Raw genomic sequence first — 15972 nt, 5'->3', positions numbered from 1 at the left:
CACTTTCTAAAATAACCTTTATCTCCTTTGTACTAAGATGAGGCAGAGTGTTTAAGACTCAAGCCGTCATCTGCTTAGGCACTGTCTTCTCTCCCAGGCTGCTCACCCAAGGGCATACGTCCTCCTGGGGGTGGGGTGGTGGGGGAGACGCCCTCTGCAGATTAAGAACCAGGCTCCAGAGCCCAACCAGTCTGGCTCTGCTCCTCCTTCCAGTGCCGGCTGTGTTGGAGAGTTGAGCCTCCCAGAGGCTCCCCTGCTTGTGGGTTTTACAAATATAAGACCTGAATTGTCTGAAATGCCATCCAGCACCTGAACTCTTTGCCACCTTGGCACCTTCATAAATCTAGACGTTTCTCTGGGTTGTGGTGTGTAGGAAACCTCGACAGATGGGCCTTCCAACCCAGGAGTCACTGAGAGTAAAGGGACGTCCCAGGAAGTAAGTGGATCTCGCAGCTCAGAGCTGTGGGCACGTGTCGGATCAGGAACCAGTCTCAAAGCAGTGAGCCTCCCAGGGTGCACCTGCATTTGCCAGCTCTGTCTGTGTGGGTGAGGAGAAGGTGAAACAGAAGTACTGCCGAAAGCAGCTCCCAGCAAGGGCAGACACGGTGTACCTGCACCACAGCAAGTGCAGAAAAGCAGCTCTTAGGCATAACAGGGAGACCCCAGCACACCCACCTCCCACCCTCCCTCCCTCCGTGCTCCCTACATGACTAGCCCTAACCTGGCACAGTGAAACTACCACAAATCTGAACGTCTCCCTTCTCTCTTCCACCAGCCCTAAAATCCCTAACAAGGCTCATCATTTGCTAGAACTCACATCTACCAGAGAAACAAATTCTTCAAGACAGAAGGGCCTGTCTCCCCCACTTGGCTGTAGGCTTCATTAAATCTGTGTCTGGCTTGTTCACTGTTGTGTCCTCACCGGTAGAATGTGGGAGGTGCTCAGTAAGTATTTGTTTATCAGTGAGGGAATCTGAGGCTCACCGTCTCACTAGGAAGAGGGCTGTGATTGGTTAAGGTGTCTTGTGAGCATGGGAGCGAGGGATGATGGCTTGAGGACCGTGTATTTACTGTCTTGCCGAAGGAGTTCCAGCCAACATAATAAGACGTGAAAAAGGAATTGGAGTTATATAAGTATTGGGTTGACCAAAAAGTTCGTTTGGGTTTTTCCATGTTACAGAACCGGAACGAACTTTTTGGCCAGCCCGATATTAGAAATAGATGAGAAAACTAATATTTGTAGGAGATTTGGTGCTACACTCCAGTGCTTGTTCCCCCCTCCCACCCCAGGGACATTTGGCAGTGTCTGGAGACACCTTTTGTCGTCACACTGTGGGAAAGAGAGCTTGTGCCATCGGCATCTAGTGGGTTGAGGGCAGGGATGCTGCCAAACATCCTACAGTGCACAAGACAGCCCCACAGCCCAGAGGGATCTGGCCCCAAGTGTCACTAGTGCCGAGGTTGAGGGCATAGCATTAGTAACAGGAGGACACGCACCAACCTCGGAGGAGGGAACTTTTCCCAGTGACGCTCAGCTATTCCTGCAGCCCAGATGCTGTCAGGAGGTTTCAGTTAATGTGTTAGAGACATTGGTAGGAATAAGGTTTCCTCTCCTCAGTCAGCAAGCAAACCCTTCCAGGGTTGCATCTCTGAGGACTGCCGTGCGCTCACAGAAAGGACCACCAGAGCCAGGAGGTGGGGCTGTGCCACGTGGCTGGCTGCCCCTGGGGTATCAAAGGCTTGACTCAACTTCTCAGGGCTGATGGTGCCTCTAGTAAGGGAGTGTGCGTGCATGGGCTGACTCTCAAACTTTCCAGCTTCTCCTCTCCTCGGGTGGCCTCTGGGGTGTTACCACGCATTGATACCATGTCTCCTCGTGTTTTTGTCCAGACGCCAATTCTAGGGTTTCAGAACCGCTTCGCAGCATCTTTCCTGAAACGCATTCAGACTCAGCCAGCAAAGATCTGCCCGGCCGCATTCTGTTGGATATGGACAATGATACAGAAAGTACCGCCCTGTGAAGAAAGCCACCCCCTGCCCTTGACCCCTTCCACCCTGGCGAGTGGAGCAGGAGCAGGCAGACGTTCATCTTTGCAGACCAAACAGCGAGAAGCTTTCAGTGGAGGGAGAAAGAAGGCCTCATCATGCAGGACATGGCCTTCTCACAGCCTGAGGAGAGAGCCGAGGCTGACACTTAAAGCTGAATGACCTGTGTCTTGAAGAAGTTGGCTTTCTTTACATGGGAAAGAATCATGCCAAAAAAAAAAAAATTTTTTTTTAAAGAAAGAAAATAGAAATACCTACAGTGGAAAGAGTATCATTGCCGAGGCATGTGTAGGAAGCATTTGTCACCGCTATTAATGCAGGCAGCGCCATCAGCAATTTGGAATGAATAAAAAGCAACGCGTTAACGATCTATTTAATAAAGTACATCCATTACGCAAGTCACCTGCTTCCTGCTACTTGGGCTTTCGTTCTTATATATCACAAGGGAGGTTCCTCTTCTTCGGACGTGCTGCAGAATCATTTTGTATGAAGTATGGTCTGTGTCTACCCAACTGCCTCAGAACCACAAGCTTTGGTGGTGACTGCTGGATCCGTCACCTCAGCAAACTGGATTGCCTTGGCCTCGTTGGATTGCCAGAACGTAGACGGAAATGTACTGTTCTCTTTTTTTTTAAACAATGTAATTGCTACTTGATAAGGAGCGAACATTATTCTAGTTTCATGTTTAATTTGAATTAAATATATCCTGTGGTTTATATGAAAACTTCATCATTCTTAGAGGCAAAGCTGTGGATTGTGTGTGCGCATGTTGTCACTTAACTACATAGAATTGGGGATGGGACGTCTGGGGGTCTAGCTGTGAATGTAGAAGTTTGAAAGAGTGGCGAGCAAGGTCACAGCAGTGAGACCAGCCACCAGGTGACCCAGAGACTGCCCAGACTGGCTGTCTCTTAGCGAATGTTCCATGGGCTGGGCTCTTCCTTTGCTCTCACCAGTCCTGACACCCTTTCTGGTCCGCAGACACTTGTCTTGTCTAGAGACACTTAGACCCTTGGAGGCCAGCTCGCAGTACTCAGCCCCACAGGCCTAGGGCAGGAGGCAGAGCCATTACGTTCCAGGGGAACATCCTTTTCCAGTGACTGGAAGGCACTTCCGTCCCAGGATTGAAATACTTGGGAAGAGTGGGTGGGGAATTGGAGCAAAGCAAGGCCGACGGGCTGGATGGCTGTTGTGACGATAGCCCTCCCCGTGGCCCAGATTTGGCGTCATCTTTTGGAACACATGCTGCCATGTTGGCTGCCCTGGGCGGCTCCACTGATAGAACTGCTCGCCAGGTGCATCCGTGACCCAGCCCTTGCTCAGAAGCCCCTGGACCTCCTTCCCCTATGAATTGACTTAAGTTTAACTTGAAAAGGGCAATCGCTTTTTCCTCTTAACTCACAGTTTCCTGTGCCCCAAAGTGCTCCCTGCACTTATTAATTACATTGAAAATATGTACCTGTAGACCTATTTTCCCCGGTATCTTAAATTTGTGTTTGCCGAAGGCTCACTCTTTCCTTCCTCATACGCCATCCCTGCTCTTTTTTTATATATATATATAAATTTATTTATTTATTTATTTTTGGCTGTGTTGGGTCTTCGTTGCAGCACGTGGGCTTTCTCTAGTTGCGGGGAGCGGGGGCTACTCTTCGTTGCAGTGCGCGGGCTTCTCATTGTGGTGGTTTCTCTTGTTGCGGAGCATGGGCTCTAGGTGTACGGGCTTCAGTAGTTGTGGTGCGTGGGCTCAGTAGTTGTGGCTCTCGGGCCCTAGAGCACAGGCTCAGTAGTTGTGGAGCACGGGCTTAGTTGCTCCGCGGCATGTGGGATCTTCCCGGACCAGGGCTCAAACCCATGTCCCCTGCATTGGCAGGTGGATTCTTAACCACTGCGCCACCAGGGAAGTCCCCATCCCTGTTCTTTTTCTCTGCTCCCCCTCCCCACTGCCCTTAGCTTTAGAACAAACCTTATAGAGAAAGCAAAGGTCTCGATGTATGTTGCTCATAAGCGTTGACCCCTTCTTCAAGGAGCCCAGCTTCCACAGTCAGGCATCTCTGCAGACCTTGGAGATGCTATCTCCAGGATGCCTGAGCTCATACTCAGGAGGGAGCTGGGACGCAGTGCTTGCCGAGGAGACGGCATTGGTGCCTGGGGACATGGAAGGGCCGTGATGAACAAAATGATTCTGAAATACAGCAAACCCTACCCTCATTATTTTAAGAACAGTGTTCCATTTTCACTCTCCTATTGTTTGTAGCAATCTCCCTGCCTCAACAGCTCCGATCTAAAGAAAAAGGAAACCTCCTTGCCCCTGTACATGTGTCAGTGGCTGCTCTCCATCTTCTTGGATGGGCGAGTCATAGTGTGGGACGTGGCGGCTCAGTTGTAATTGCACCATGGCGGAAGCACCTCCAAGGTGCTGCAGAGATGTGATCAGCCCTGCCAGGGGAGGCGCCACGTCGCTGTCACCTCGCCCTGGCACTACACACGGGAGAGAGGTAGACAGCTCTGTAATCTAATTCTTTAAATTTACTTATGTATTTATTTTTGCCTCGCAGCTTGCAGGATCTTAGTTCCCCGACCAGGGTTAGAACCCGCCCCCCCCCCCCCCCCCAGTGAAAGTGGAGTCCTAACCCCTGGACCACCAGGGATTTCCCGAGAAGTCTGTAATCCAAACTCATGTGGCCATCCCTGACCATCCAGGAAGGTGCTGGCCTCCAGGAAGATGCTGCTGGTATCTGCCCCTTCAGATTGCTTCCTTCTCTTCTCCAGAGAACAGTTTCTCCTAGAAACTTCAGTCCTGTGTACTCAGGCCTTCTGTTCCTGCTCTCCAACCCACAGCTACACCAGGGTCGGGGACATGTGCCTCCCACCACACACCCCTTGCAAGCAACACCCACCTAGCCTGATCTTGATCCAGCATTTCGGAGACTGCAGGGGGTCGGGGCATCCCCCTGGCTGCTGTGATTGTGCTGGATTACCTGTGGATTCCCAAGCCTTCAGATGCAATTGGAATGACTGAATCCCTGTACCTCCTTGATGGCCTTGGTTCCCTTGGGGACCCTTGTCCCACTCTTGGGGCTCCAGCTCCCAGTGCTGTCCTGAGCCCAGTGAGTCCCGTAAGTGCTCTTACTTGAAAGTCTTAAGACAAACCCTCTTTCTAGGTTCTCTACCTGTGGTCTGTTGCCACCATTCTGCCACCTGTGCCGTGAGCCTGGTGGTGTGTAACCATATTCCGGAGCCTTCACCCTCTTCTCACAGATGCCACTCTACCATCTCTTTACTCCAGGGTCTCAAGTGGGCTCTGTGCCTCATAGTCTAGAGGTCTTGCGCCAGACTGGGCAGCACCCATTGACAGATATTTCTAGACCAATGGCTTCCACTTTTCTAATATCGTAGTGATGGAGCTGAGGATAAAGACAGATCTGCTGGCATAGTGAAGCCACTGGCTCCAATGCAACCAAAAGGCAAAAAGTGGTCATGGAAATTCCCTGGTGGCCCAGTGGTTAGGACTCGGTGCTCTCACTGCCAGGACCCGGGTTCAATCCCTGGTCGGGGAACTAAGATTCCACAAGCCATGTGTTGCAGCCAAAAAAAAAAAAACCAACACAAACACATTTATTATCTCATAGTTTCTGTGGGTCAGGAGTCCAGGCACAGCTTAGCTGGGTCCTGTCCTTGGGTCTCACAAGGCTGCAGTCAAGGGTCAGCCAGGGCTGGGGTCCCGTCTGGAGGTCCAACTGGGGAAGGACCCACTCCTAAGCTCCCTCAGGATGTTGTCAGAAGTCATGTGCTTATGCTTGTAGGGCCACAAGTTCTGAGGCCCAGGACTTCTTGCCATCATTGAGGGGTTGCCCTCGGCTCCTAGAGGCTGCCTGCAGTCCCTGGTCACGTGGGCTTCCCTGGGGAGGCTGCTACTTCGGCAAGCCAGCAAGGACAGCCCCTAGAGTGAGTTTGCTAGCAAGACAGAGTCTGCATGCTGTAATACAATTACAGATGACATCTCATCACCTCTGCCGTATTGTATTGGTTAGAAGTCAGTTGCAGGTTCTGTCCACACTCGAGGGGAGGGGACTATACAAGGGCATGAACGGCAGGAGGTGGGGGTCACTGAGGGTCACCTTGGGGTCTGTCTGCCACACACATCAAAATGTCATTACAAATGACACGTCAGGGTATACTTGAACCAAATATATTTTTGGAAGAACCAAAACAACTCACCAGGGTTCTGTTTCTACCCTCTATATTTGTATTTGAATTCAGTTTTCATACACATCAATAAATGCTATTTGATGACCAAAATTTTTTTCACATCATTTCATGGTAGAAACAGCATTCTTGCTTTCATACAAGGATGCTTAGAATTGAAGCCACGGCTTCTAAATAATTCTGTGTCTCCTCCGGGGGATACTGGCCTAGACCCTGGGGAGCCAACCTGAAGCATACAACTGTGGCCTCGGTCCCCAGGAAGCTTGCAAACAAATACCCAGGAAACAGAGACTGCGGAGTGGGGGAGCCGTGGAAGTACGTGGGAGGAAGGCCCATCTTGGTGGAGAAAGGAGGGGGGGGTGGGCCCTCCAGATGCTAGGAATGGCTCGTGAGGTGAGCGACAGCATGGAATTAGAGGGGGAAGGGGGCAACGGGCAAGGAGTGAGGCTGGTGAGGGAAGCAGGAACTGGAGTGTGAAGATCCTTATAACTCATGTTTGGAGTCATCAAGGGGAGCTGCAGACACAGGAGTGGAGTGACTGTTGGATTTGTACTTTAGGTCCCCGTGGCTGCGATGCAGAAAATGGACTGAAGCGGGGGCAAGGTAGCAACAGGACACCCCCGAGAGAGGAGCCAGTGGGGCCCCGATAAGGCAGAGGCAGCGGTCCCACGAGCACAAGGTTAGGGAGACAGAGCCCGCGTGACGTGGTGACTGATGTGGGCCTTTCCCAAAGACGAGAGCGGGTCCTATGGGCAGCCCTAGAGACCATCGTCTGTGGTCAAGGAGGGTTTGGAAGTTGCACAGTTTCCAAAGGGCAGAGGATGGGTGATGGGTCAGCCATTCAGTCACCTCCACGAGCTCAGACCTCAAGGACTGACTTGATGCAGGAACAGTGGGTGTTCCCGGGCAGGGGTGGGCAGCCAGGCCAGGGAGGGGGTGTGGCTGGAGGATATGAGACAAGGAGCCAGACATCTGTGTTCTGGAGGTCATCCATTCACCAGGCTGTGCTAGGCATCAGTGTAAGCCATGCCTTCTGCCCTCGTGGAACTTTCTCTCTAGTTGGGAAGATGCTTAAGCAATCAATAATAAAGTGTGATACCTGCTTTGAAGATGCATGTTGTAGTGGGTGTGGGATGACCGAGGAAGTCTTCCTAGAAGTGATGTTTAAGCAGTGACTAGAATAAGAGGTAGCCAGGAGAGGAAGGGGGGATCGTTTAGGCGGAGGGAAGAGCAGAAGCAAAGACCTACTTACTGGATATTTATGGGGCCCACTGGGTGTCAGCCACTGTGTTAGGCCCACAGGTGGGACAGCATGAGTGTGGTCTGACCCTAGACTGTGAAGGGAGAGCAGTCAGAGTCGAAGCTGAGAAGAGGCCTGGCTGTCAGGGGTCTGGAAATTCCCATCCAGTGTGTGGACCTGATCCTGGCAGCAAGTAGAGGAGTGGCTTGATCAGACTTGCTCTCTCTGCCGGGAGCTGGAGAATGTGCAAGATTAGAGGCAGGAAGGCCAGTCGGGACACTGGTGGCAGCGATCCAGGGGAGAGGTGGCAGTGGCCTAAGCTACCGCAGTGACAACTCCCACCAAAACGCACTTCTGACCACAACCTGTGGCAGCAGAGGTCTCGGCGTGGCAGGGGGCTGGGGGGCAGGCCTGGCTGAGGGGCAATTTGGGGAAGCCTTCTGGGCCTCCCACTCCCCTCCTTTGGCCCTTGAGAGGGTCACTCAGCCTCCCCTTGAGCCCACTTGCCCCAGACAGAAGCTCAGCCTCTTGCGGAGCCAGTGACAGGGTCTGGATAGCAGCCACATTAGCAAACAGCTCTCCGTAGGGGCCCTTTCCTGGGGGGGCCAAGGGGCCTTTGTCCAAGCCACAGCTGTCATCTGGACCCACGTGGAAAAGCCAGGCCTCTGACTAGGATAGGTGTCGAGCTAACGCCTTTACCTTTGGACAAGGCTGGTCCAGGTGTTGAAGGCATCGAGTAGGAACTCAAGATGTCATGAGTGACTGCATGAGCCAGTGACCCCTCAGCCCCAGGGCTTCCTGTCCGTGCTCCTTGGAACCTGGGCTTCCTTGAGAAACTACTCATTCTCCGGTTGCTAAGCCAGTGAGTGGTTCTAACCCATCCCGCCCCCAGCCCCGTTAACCCCAGGACTAGGGTACTATCTCATGGCGCTGGGCCGCCCCAGTTGGTCTCAGGGCTAATTGACTCTGTTGGCTGTCCCGCCCCTGCTCTTAGCTGTGCGTGTGGCACACACGGCCCCTACAGGTCATCCCATCAGACCCCACTGGGGCCCAGAAGAGAGTCATTAGGATGCCTGACTCTCCACAGAACAGGGGTGGCTGTTCTTCAGGTCAAAAGCCCTATTACCCCTCGTGCAGTAACGATTTATTGTGGAGTTGCCCATCCTGGCCACTTGTTTTAGGGAAGCATCGTTGTGGAGAATCAAGCAAAGAAACCCAGGCTAAGGCAGAGCTTGGGACGTGCACACAATTCCCTGATTCTTTTATGGCACAAGATTCCAGGGCACCAACTCAGGTCTATTTCCCAGACATCATAGTGAGGGGCAAGTTTCACAATGAGAAAGCCTTTGGGCACCAACTATTCCTTCACCCAAAGCCAGCAACAGTGAAAGGCGGGAGATAGCATGCAGGTCCCATTCCCTGTGCTTGGAAGGTGAGCTGGAGAGAGTTCAAGCGCTAACAGTCAGCCCAGGGGGTGTGGCTACCGGGGGGCTGGGCATCTCTTCGCTTGTCCAACCCTTTGAAGTTGGCTATTGATGTTACATGATGGACAGGAAGAGTGAATAACTGGCCTTTTGAGACAAAGAAGGCTTTATGCCTCTCTCTTTTTCCAGCTTCTAGCCTTCATTCCTTTTTTTTTTTTTTGGGGTACGCGGGCCTCTCACTGCTGTGGCCTCTCCCGTTGCGGAGGACAGGCTCCGGACGCACAGGCCCAGCGGCCATGGCTCACGGGCCCAGCCGCTCCGCGGCACGTGGGATCTTCCCGGACCAGGGCACGAACCCGCGTCCCCTGCATCGGCAGGCGGACTCTCAACCACTGCGCCACCAGGGAAGCCCCTTTAAGAAGAATAGGACTAACTAAATGTCATGTTGAAAGTGGCCCATAAACACCTTTGAAGCCTGGTGGTAAACAAACAAGGCTTTATTATTTTTTTCCTTCATTAAAAAATTGGGGCATTGATAGCAAACTGAGAGCTTGGACCCCTGGGTTCACCCCCATGTTAAGCAAAGTAGCCCCAGAGAAAGATGGCACAGCTGACGCAGATGATGAGGTTGACGTCCAGAAGGGTTTTCACCAAGGGGTTTTCATCCAGGGAAACTATGACAGGGTCTGTTCTGCTCGGCATCTCCTCCTTGCCCTTGTTCTCCACCCCACAGAGCCACAAGATGGCTTTCACCACTTTGGACTGCTTTTTGGTCATGTCACCTAAAAAGAACCCAGCAAATAAGGGTCAGAAGGATGGGCTGTGTCTCCCAGGCAAGAGAGAAGAGAGACCGGGTGTGTCCCACACACTGTGATAAATACTTTATGTTCCTTTTCTGGAAGGTATTCATTAAGACTTTGATTCTGGAAGACTCTTTAGTTCTAGCAGATTGGTATTTTGAGACTTTTCACCATCTTCAGGTGCAGAATTTCAGATGAAAAGATAGAGACTCAGCCTAACTTGAGCAAAGCACACAGCTGGTTAGCAGAGGCAGAGGTGGGTTTAGGACCTTTTCTATCTGACTTCCTCCCTGTATTGCATCGCCTGCCAGGAGGCTGAAGAGAGATGTGCACTCTTGCAGGGAACTCTCTTTCCCCATTCAGAGCTGGGTCTGCAAAATCAGCTGCGGGTGGAGCCAGGTGGGTGACGTGTGGGAGTCAGGGGAACTGATTTTCTTATTAAACATGTCACCTCTACCAAGAAAGATTCTCTCATCTTTCTTGAAACACATGGCCTTCTGGATCTATCCTTGAGTTTCCCACGGGAGGATGACATGGGTTCATATCCACAATTATTATTTTTTTTAAAGCCATGTATGATGATTAATGACAACCACAGCCTTGCGTCATGGAGACAGTAGGGACCCTGGCTAACTGTGTATTCCAGGTCTAAGGAACAGCTGCTTTGCAGCTCCAGACAACTTTTGCCATGCAGACATATGGGCTCCATGTTGCCAGATATTCCAGTTTTTCAAGAGAAGATGGAAATCTGGAATTTCATGTGAAATCTCACAATTTTTAAATGTTAACTCACATTTTATTAAAAGAGTAGGTGAGCTAAAGCAAAATATGCCTGCAAGCTGCCAGTTTTAAAACCAGTCATTTAGAGAATGCCAGCAGTACCCCAGCCTACCACATGGGGTTTTGGGAGGATCAAATGAACCATGTTTTAGTAGGCACTCAACAAACACTGGCTCTAATTTTCCACCTGAGGCATCTGTTGAAAGTTACTAACCCTTCCAGTGGCCAGAGTGAGGGAGGACCAGACCCTGGGAGTCAGGCGATGCTAAAATTCCAAGTGTGCCCATTTTCTGGCTTGTGATTTGGTAAAAAAATGTCCCCTTAATTATATGATGCTTCTTGAGGTTCCTACTGTAACTGAAGAGCAAAGCAACTCACAGCTGTGGTTTGGGGGCATGTTTTCTTGGACAATCTCGAACTGGACGTTGGTTCTTCTGGCCTCTGGTGTCCTGTTCTGAGAGAGGGTAAGAGGCGGGGGAGTTGCTGGCGACACCTGTTCCTTCTGAACCATGGGGTCATGGCGAGTAAACCAGGTCAAGCGACTGACCTATGGAGCAGAGATGAACTGTGAGATGGGGTGGAGCGGTGACTTTCATCCCTTTCTCCCACCGCCTTCCAACCCCAAGCTCAGCCTTCACACCCGAGTCTCTCCCAGTCTTGCCCTCTCACTCCACCCTCCAGAAAGCTTCAGCTCCCAGCGCTCTTTAGAATCAATGGACATTTCCCCCACTCAGTCCCCCATCTTTCTTGAACAGCCCTAATTCTCCAGTGGGGATCTCACCCTTCCTCATTCTAGTCCCCAGAGCTTAACCCTAGCCCGTGGGTGTGGGGGGAACCCTGTGATCAGCATGGAGCTCAACCATGTCTCTGGCCACGGGGAGCAAGTTGGTTCATGGGTGATCATGTGTCTTGAGCTGACTCCATCAACGGGCATCAGGAACTTCACTGGAAATGCTGGGACAAAAACGCTTATGCTTTTGCTTAATGAGAATAAGAGAGGATGTATCCCTAAAAGTTGCTGGGCCCACAGGGGCCTGAGAACAGAAGGAGAGGTGAGAGATGAATTCTGATGGTATTTTCAGTATCCTGAAATCAAGTTCTTCCCAAGACCCAGCCCTGGACTTTTCAGCTTTTTGAACAATCAGTCCTCTTCACTGAAGTCAATTGGGTTTTCTGTCACTAGCAGTGAAGGGTCTCAACGGATACAGTGTCAAACCCAGAAGTACCATCTCCTTGGAGGGCGGCTCTGTGAACCAGCTTACGACGGACACAGTGATCAGGGTGACGGAGGACAGAATCATGGAGAAGTAGAGGTAGTGGACATCCTTTACCACAGCTGGCCGCTCATCTGGCTGGTCACACCGAGGCTGCACGTAAATGAAGTCCAGGACCAGACGAACCAAGCCTAGGAGAAGGCCCAAGATGAGACCGAAGAAGGCGCCCTGTGAATCGGAGCAAGGCCGTCTTAGACCCGGGCAGGGCTGTGGGGCGTCCGGCACAGGCCTCCGGAAACCTCGGCAAACCCCCTCGAGAGCGTGGCTTTCTAGCGACGGTCACAGCAGGGGTCAGTAATTCGAAAAGGGCTGGTGATACTTATCTGTTTATCTTTTACATAGAATTAATCAATGACATATAATTCCCTGTTAATTCAGCTTCCCTGTTTAAGGACAAAATGCATCAAAATAGAACCCTCGTTGCTTTTCTTCAAAAGCCAGCTAACACCCTCCCTGTATCTTCCCGCACAGAACTCATCCTCCCTAATGACACCTGATATCCTCATGTCCCTCTCCAGTCCCCTTCTCTCCCATCCGATGGGCTGAAGGGCTGATCCAGGGCTACCTTTTCGTTGGTCCGCTTCCAGAAACATCCCATGATGAAGACCACAGCCACGGGAGGCTGCAGGTAGGAGCTGATGGACTGGATGTAGATGAAGAGTTGGCCGCCCTGGCTGGCCTGGACCACAGGGATCCAGAGGATGGAGACCAATACCAGCAGCAACACAAACACCCTGGTGCCGGATGGAGAGAGACCCCCCCATTAGTGTTTTATCTCCCCTGAACGCTTCTCTCTCTTTTTTATAGCTTTTCGGAGGTAGAATTTATATGCCATAAGATTCACCCATTATAAGTGTGCAATGCAGTAACTTTTAGTAAATTTATAGTGGTGCAACCAACACCACAATCAAGTTTTAGAACTTCCATCACTCCGAAAAGTCCCCCCATGCCCATTTACAACTTATTCCTGTTCCCACCCTAAATAAGCACTTATCTACTTCTGTCTCTACAGGTTTGCCTTTTCTGGACGTTTCAAGTAAATGGTATCATACAATATGTGGTCTTTTGCAGTTGGCTTCTTTCACTTAGCATGTCTTAGCATGAGGTTCATCACATATCATGTATCAACATTTCATTCCTTTTTATTGTTGAAAAATATTCCATTGAGTGGATACGCCATTGTATACCATTGTTTATCCTTCACCCATCAGTGGACATTTGGATTGTTTCTACTTTTTGGCTATTGTAAAAAAGGCTGCTATGAACATTTGTATACAAGTCTTTGTACAGCCAGATGGTTTTATTTCTAGGGATGCAATTGCTGGGTCACATGGTAAGTTTATACTTAGCTTTTTAAGAAAATATCAAACTGCTTTTGAACAGTTGAACCATTTTACATCCCCACATGCAATGCACAAGAGTTCCAACTTCTCTGCCTTCCTGTCTGCCTTTTTGATTATAGCCACTCTAGTGGGTGTGTAGTGGTATCCTGCAGGAACTTTCTAGACTACAATCTTGCTTTTTAGATTATTCTAGATGACAAGTCCTTTGTCAGATATATGGCTTGCAAATATTTTCTCCCGATCTGTGGCTTGTCGTCTCCTCTTCTTAATGGTGTCTTTTGAAGAAAAAATGTTTTGGGTTTTGATGAAGTCTAATTTCTTTTTCTTTTTTTTTAATGGATTATGCTTTTGATGTCATACCTCTCCCTAACCCAAGGCTGAGACAGCCCTTAGGTACACCTTCTTGAGGGGCAGAGTCCCAAGATGCTTATTAGCATATATTTTACATAAAATGTACATGCCACTCACTTCGGTCATTTTCATCCCCCCCATTAGATATCAGGACTTTGCACAAGACTTGTTAGAGAAACCTTGCCCCCAACCCCCAGAACACCCTTCTCCCTTTTACCTGGCTAACTCCTATTCACCCCTCAGGTCCCAGTCCAAGTTGAAGACTTTTCCTCTGACTCCCTAGGTGTCCTGGCTCCTCCATCATAACATTCACTGTGGTTATAACTACCTGTTTACTTATCCTTTTCTTCTCCTAGCTCCACAAAGGCAAAACTGAGTCTTTTCTTTTCACTGCTCTATGCCCGGCACCTGGCACATAGTAGGTGCTCACTGAATAGCTCTTGAATGAATGAACGCCTTACTCATCCACGGAGCCCTGATGTGCTTCACCTTTGCCATCAGAGGAGGCTGAGACAGCCTGGAGAAGTCGAAGGCTGGACTTTCCCTCCGGGTGGCTCAGCTTTCTCCTCCCTGGGTTATCTGGACTTTTCACACCCCTGCCTGGCGCCAGCCCAGTAAGACTTTACCTGCCAACAATCATGAGCTCCTTCTCAGATGCCCGAGGCCGGAGATGATTCCAGAGGTCCATGGTGAAGATGGTGCTGGCACTGTTAAAGATGGAGGTGAGGGAGGACATGAGCGCTGCCACCATCACAGCCATCATGAGCCCGCGGAGCCCTGGGGGCAGAAGGGAGGTCTTTGGGCCTCAGGCTTTTTCTGCCTTCACCGCTGACCCCATTTCCCAGGCCCATAGCTGGCTGGTCCCAAGAGGTTCAACTCGGAGGAGGCGGAACTCAGGGGTGGGAGCCAACAGGAGGGACTCAGAGGCATGGGTGGGGCAGAGCCCCCTGCGTAGCCAGGGCTGGAGCTTTATTTGGGGGCTTAGTTCCTCAGCCCAGAGCCCATTCTTTCCCACAGCCCTCCCATCTTGCCCCCCTCCTCAGATTAGAGCCCAAGCCAATGTCCTCCTTTCTGGGTGCCCCGGGGGCACTCAACTGAGGGGTGAAGGGACCATTACCTGTAGGCAGGAGTTCCAGCACTAGTTTGGGATACGCGATGTCAGAGCAGCCGGCGGGGTTGCTACAGACCTTCTGGCAGATTTCTGGGTCTGCACAGGCCACTTGGTCTATGGAGGAAACAAGCCCAGAGCTAAGCAGACGGACCCTCAGAGGCCCAGGCCCGGCCCAGACACGGCCTGGCGCAGGCCAGCACCAGGAGACAGGGCTACTGTAAATAAGCGTACAGTCCAGTGAAATAAAAAGGAGCCTAGACTTAATAATCCATGGCCTTGTTACTTAACCATTCTGGACCTCAGTTGCCGTATCTGCAAAACTGGGACAGTAACAGAACTCTACTTCCTAAGATTATAGTGAGGATTAAATGAAATGATATACATTACACACTCAGCACAGAGTCTGGGACACAGGAAGTGCTAAATACTTTTCAGCTGTACTATTGTAACCCAAAAAAAGCCGAGACACCTCACGGCCAGTCTCAGCACAGTGCCCTACATCAGGCTCCCTAAGCCCCACAAAAGGACACGAGCAATTTACATCTTTACCTAAGTTCATTGTAAGTGCAAAGGACAATGCCCTCACTTGACCCATGGCAAATATTTTAAAAGTTCCTCTTTTCCCCATCTCCTTCTCAACAGTATACATAGTTCAACAGCTGTTCCTCATTTTAGACTCATAAGAACCCAACCAGGCTCTGAATTTCTCTCTCCTCCTCTCTCTCCATTTCTGTATCAATTCTTTTCTCTCCTGAACAGCATTTTGATTTTCTAGTGTAAATCCATCCGGACTTCCTGGCACCTCTAGTTCTTCATCTCTGTCATGATGAACACATGCCAAGCTTAGAAGCATAGACCTCCTGCTTGGAAGACAGAAGAAGAGATTGAAAAATTATACGAGTGCGTGACGCAGAGTAGATGCTCGATACATTTTTCTTGGGGAGAGACTAGCTATCTCATTATTAGTGTAATCTTTACAGAGGGGAAGGGACCTGGTTATAATCACCCAGCAAGGTCATGTCGGAGACAGAACAGGTCTCTCAATCCAATCCAATCTTTCAGAGAAGGAAGGCCAAGAGAGTGTAGGTTGTTTCAGTGGTCTGGCACGTGTGTTTGAATGATAGCTTTCTTGTTACTTTCTGTCTTCCTCATATCTGAGCTGAGCCACACTCCTCACCACCAGCTCAATGCCAACACAACACCACTTATCCCCGCTGGACCACTTATAATTCCTCAAGTCTCTTTGGCCAGCTGCATCTAGGAATAATTCCCATAAATAACTCCTAGACCCTCCCTCTGCTCAGTCCAAAGGCTTCTGTCCTTCTTCCTCATTTTGATGAGTAACACTGCCTTCCATCCCACCTTCTATGGCAAGTGGGAACGACCTCGAGCCTCAG

General features: G+C 50.5%; 2 protein-coding genes across 17 annotated transcripts in view; one reads left to right on the top strand and one right to left on the bottom strand.

The window, feature by feature from the left end:
* ARHGAP17 (Rho GTPase activating protein 17) overlaps window positions 1-2297 on the top strand; it is an 89805-nt gene extending 87508 nt beyond the window's left edge. For 6 of the 14 annotated variants that reach the window (XR_007472043.1, XR_007472041.1, XR_007472040.1 and 3 more), the window contains one exon: window positions 1891-2029. Coding sequence is in view for 3 of the 14 variants with exons in the window: in XM_049699028.1 (XP_049554985.1) it covers window positions 1891-2021 (131 nt within the window). In the remaining 11 variants the exon portion in view is untranslated. Of the gene's footprint in view, window positions 1-775 lie in introns of all 14 variants that reach the window. The other 8 variants (XR_007472039.1, XR_007472037.1, XR_007472035.1 and 5 more) reach the window with 3 other exon arrangements.
* Window positions 2298-9390: 7093 nt separating this feature from the next.
* The window catches only part of SLC5A11 (solute carrier family 5 member 11), a 52445-nt gene continuing 45863 nt past the window's right edge, over window positions 9391-15972 (bottom strand). For 2 of the 3 annotated variants that reach the window (XM_004268589.4, XM_049699036.1), the window contains 6 exons: window positions 14582-14689; window positions 14091-14241; window positions 12336-12504; window positions 11723-11938; window positions 10875-11043; window positions 9391-9698 (listed from right to left, as the gene is read on the bottom strand). In XM_004268589.4, coding sequence (XP_004268637.1) covers window positions 9493-9698; window positions 10875-11043; window positions 11723-11938; window positions 12336-12504; window positions 14091-14241; window positions 14582-14689 — 1019 coding nt within the window. In that variant the 3' untranslated portion in view covers window positions 9391-9492. The remainder of the gene's footprint in view (window positions 9699-10874; window positions 11044-11722; window positions 11939-12335; window positions 12505-14090; window positions 14242-14581; window positions 14690-15972) is intronic. The other variant, XM_049699038.1, reaches the window with a different exon arrangement.

Source organism: Orcinus orca, chromosome 16 (genome assembly GCF_937001465.1).
Source record: "Orcinus orca chromosome 16, mOrcOrc1.1, whole genome shotgun sequence".
Lineage (NCBI taxonomy): Eukaryota > Metazoa > Chordata > Mammalia > Artiodactyla > Delphinidae > Orcinus > Orcinus orca.
The sequence above is the reverse complement of the archived record's forward strand: the minus strand, read 5'-3'. Positions and strand labels throughout refer to the sequence as shown.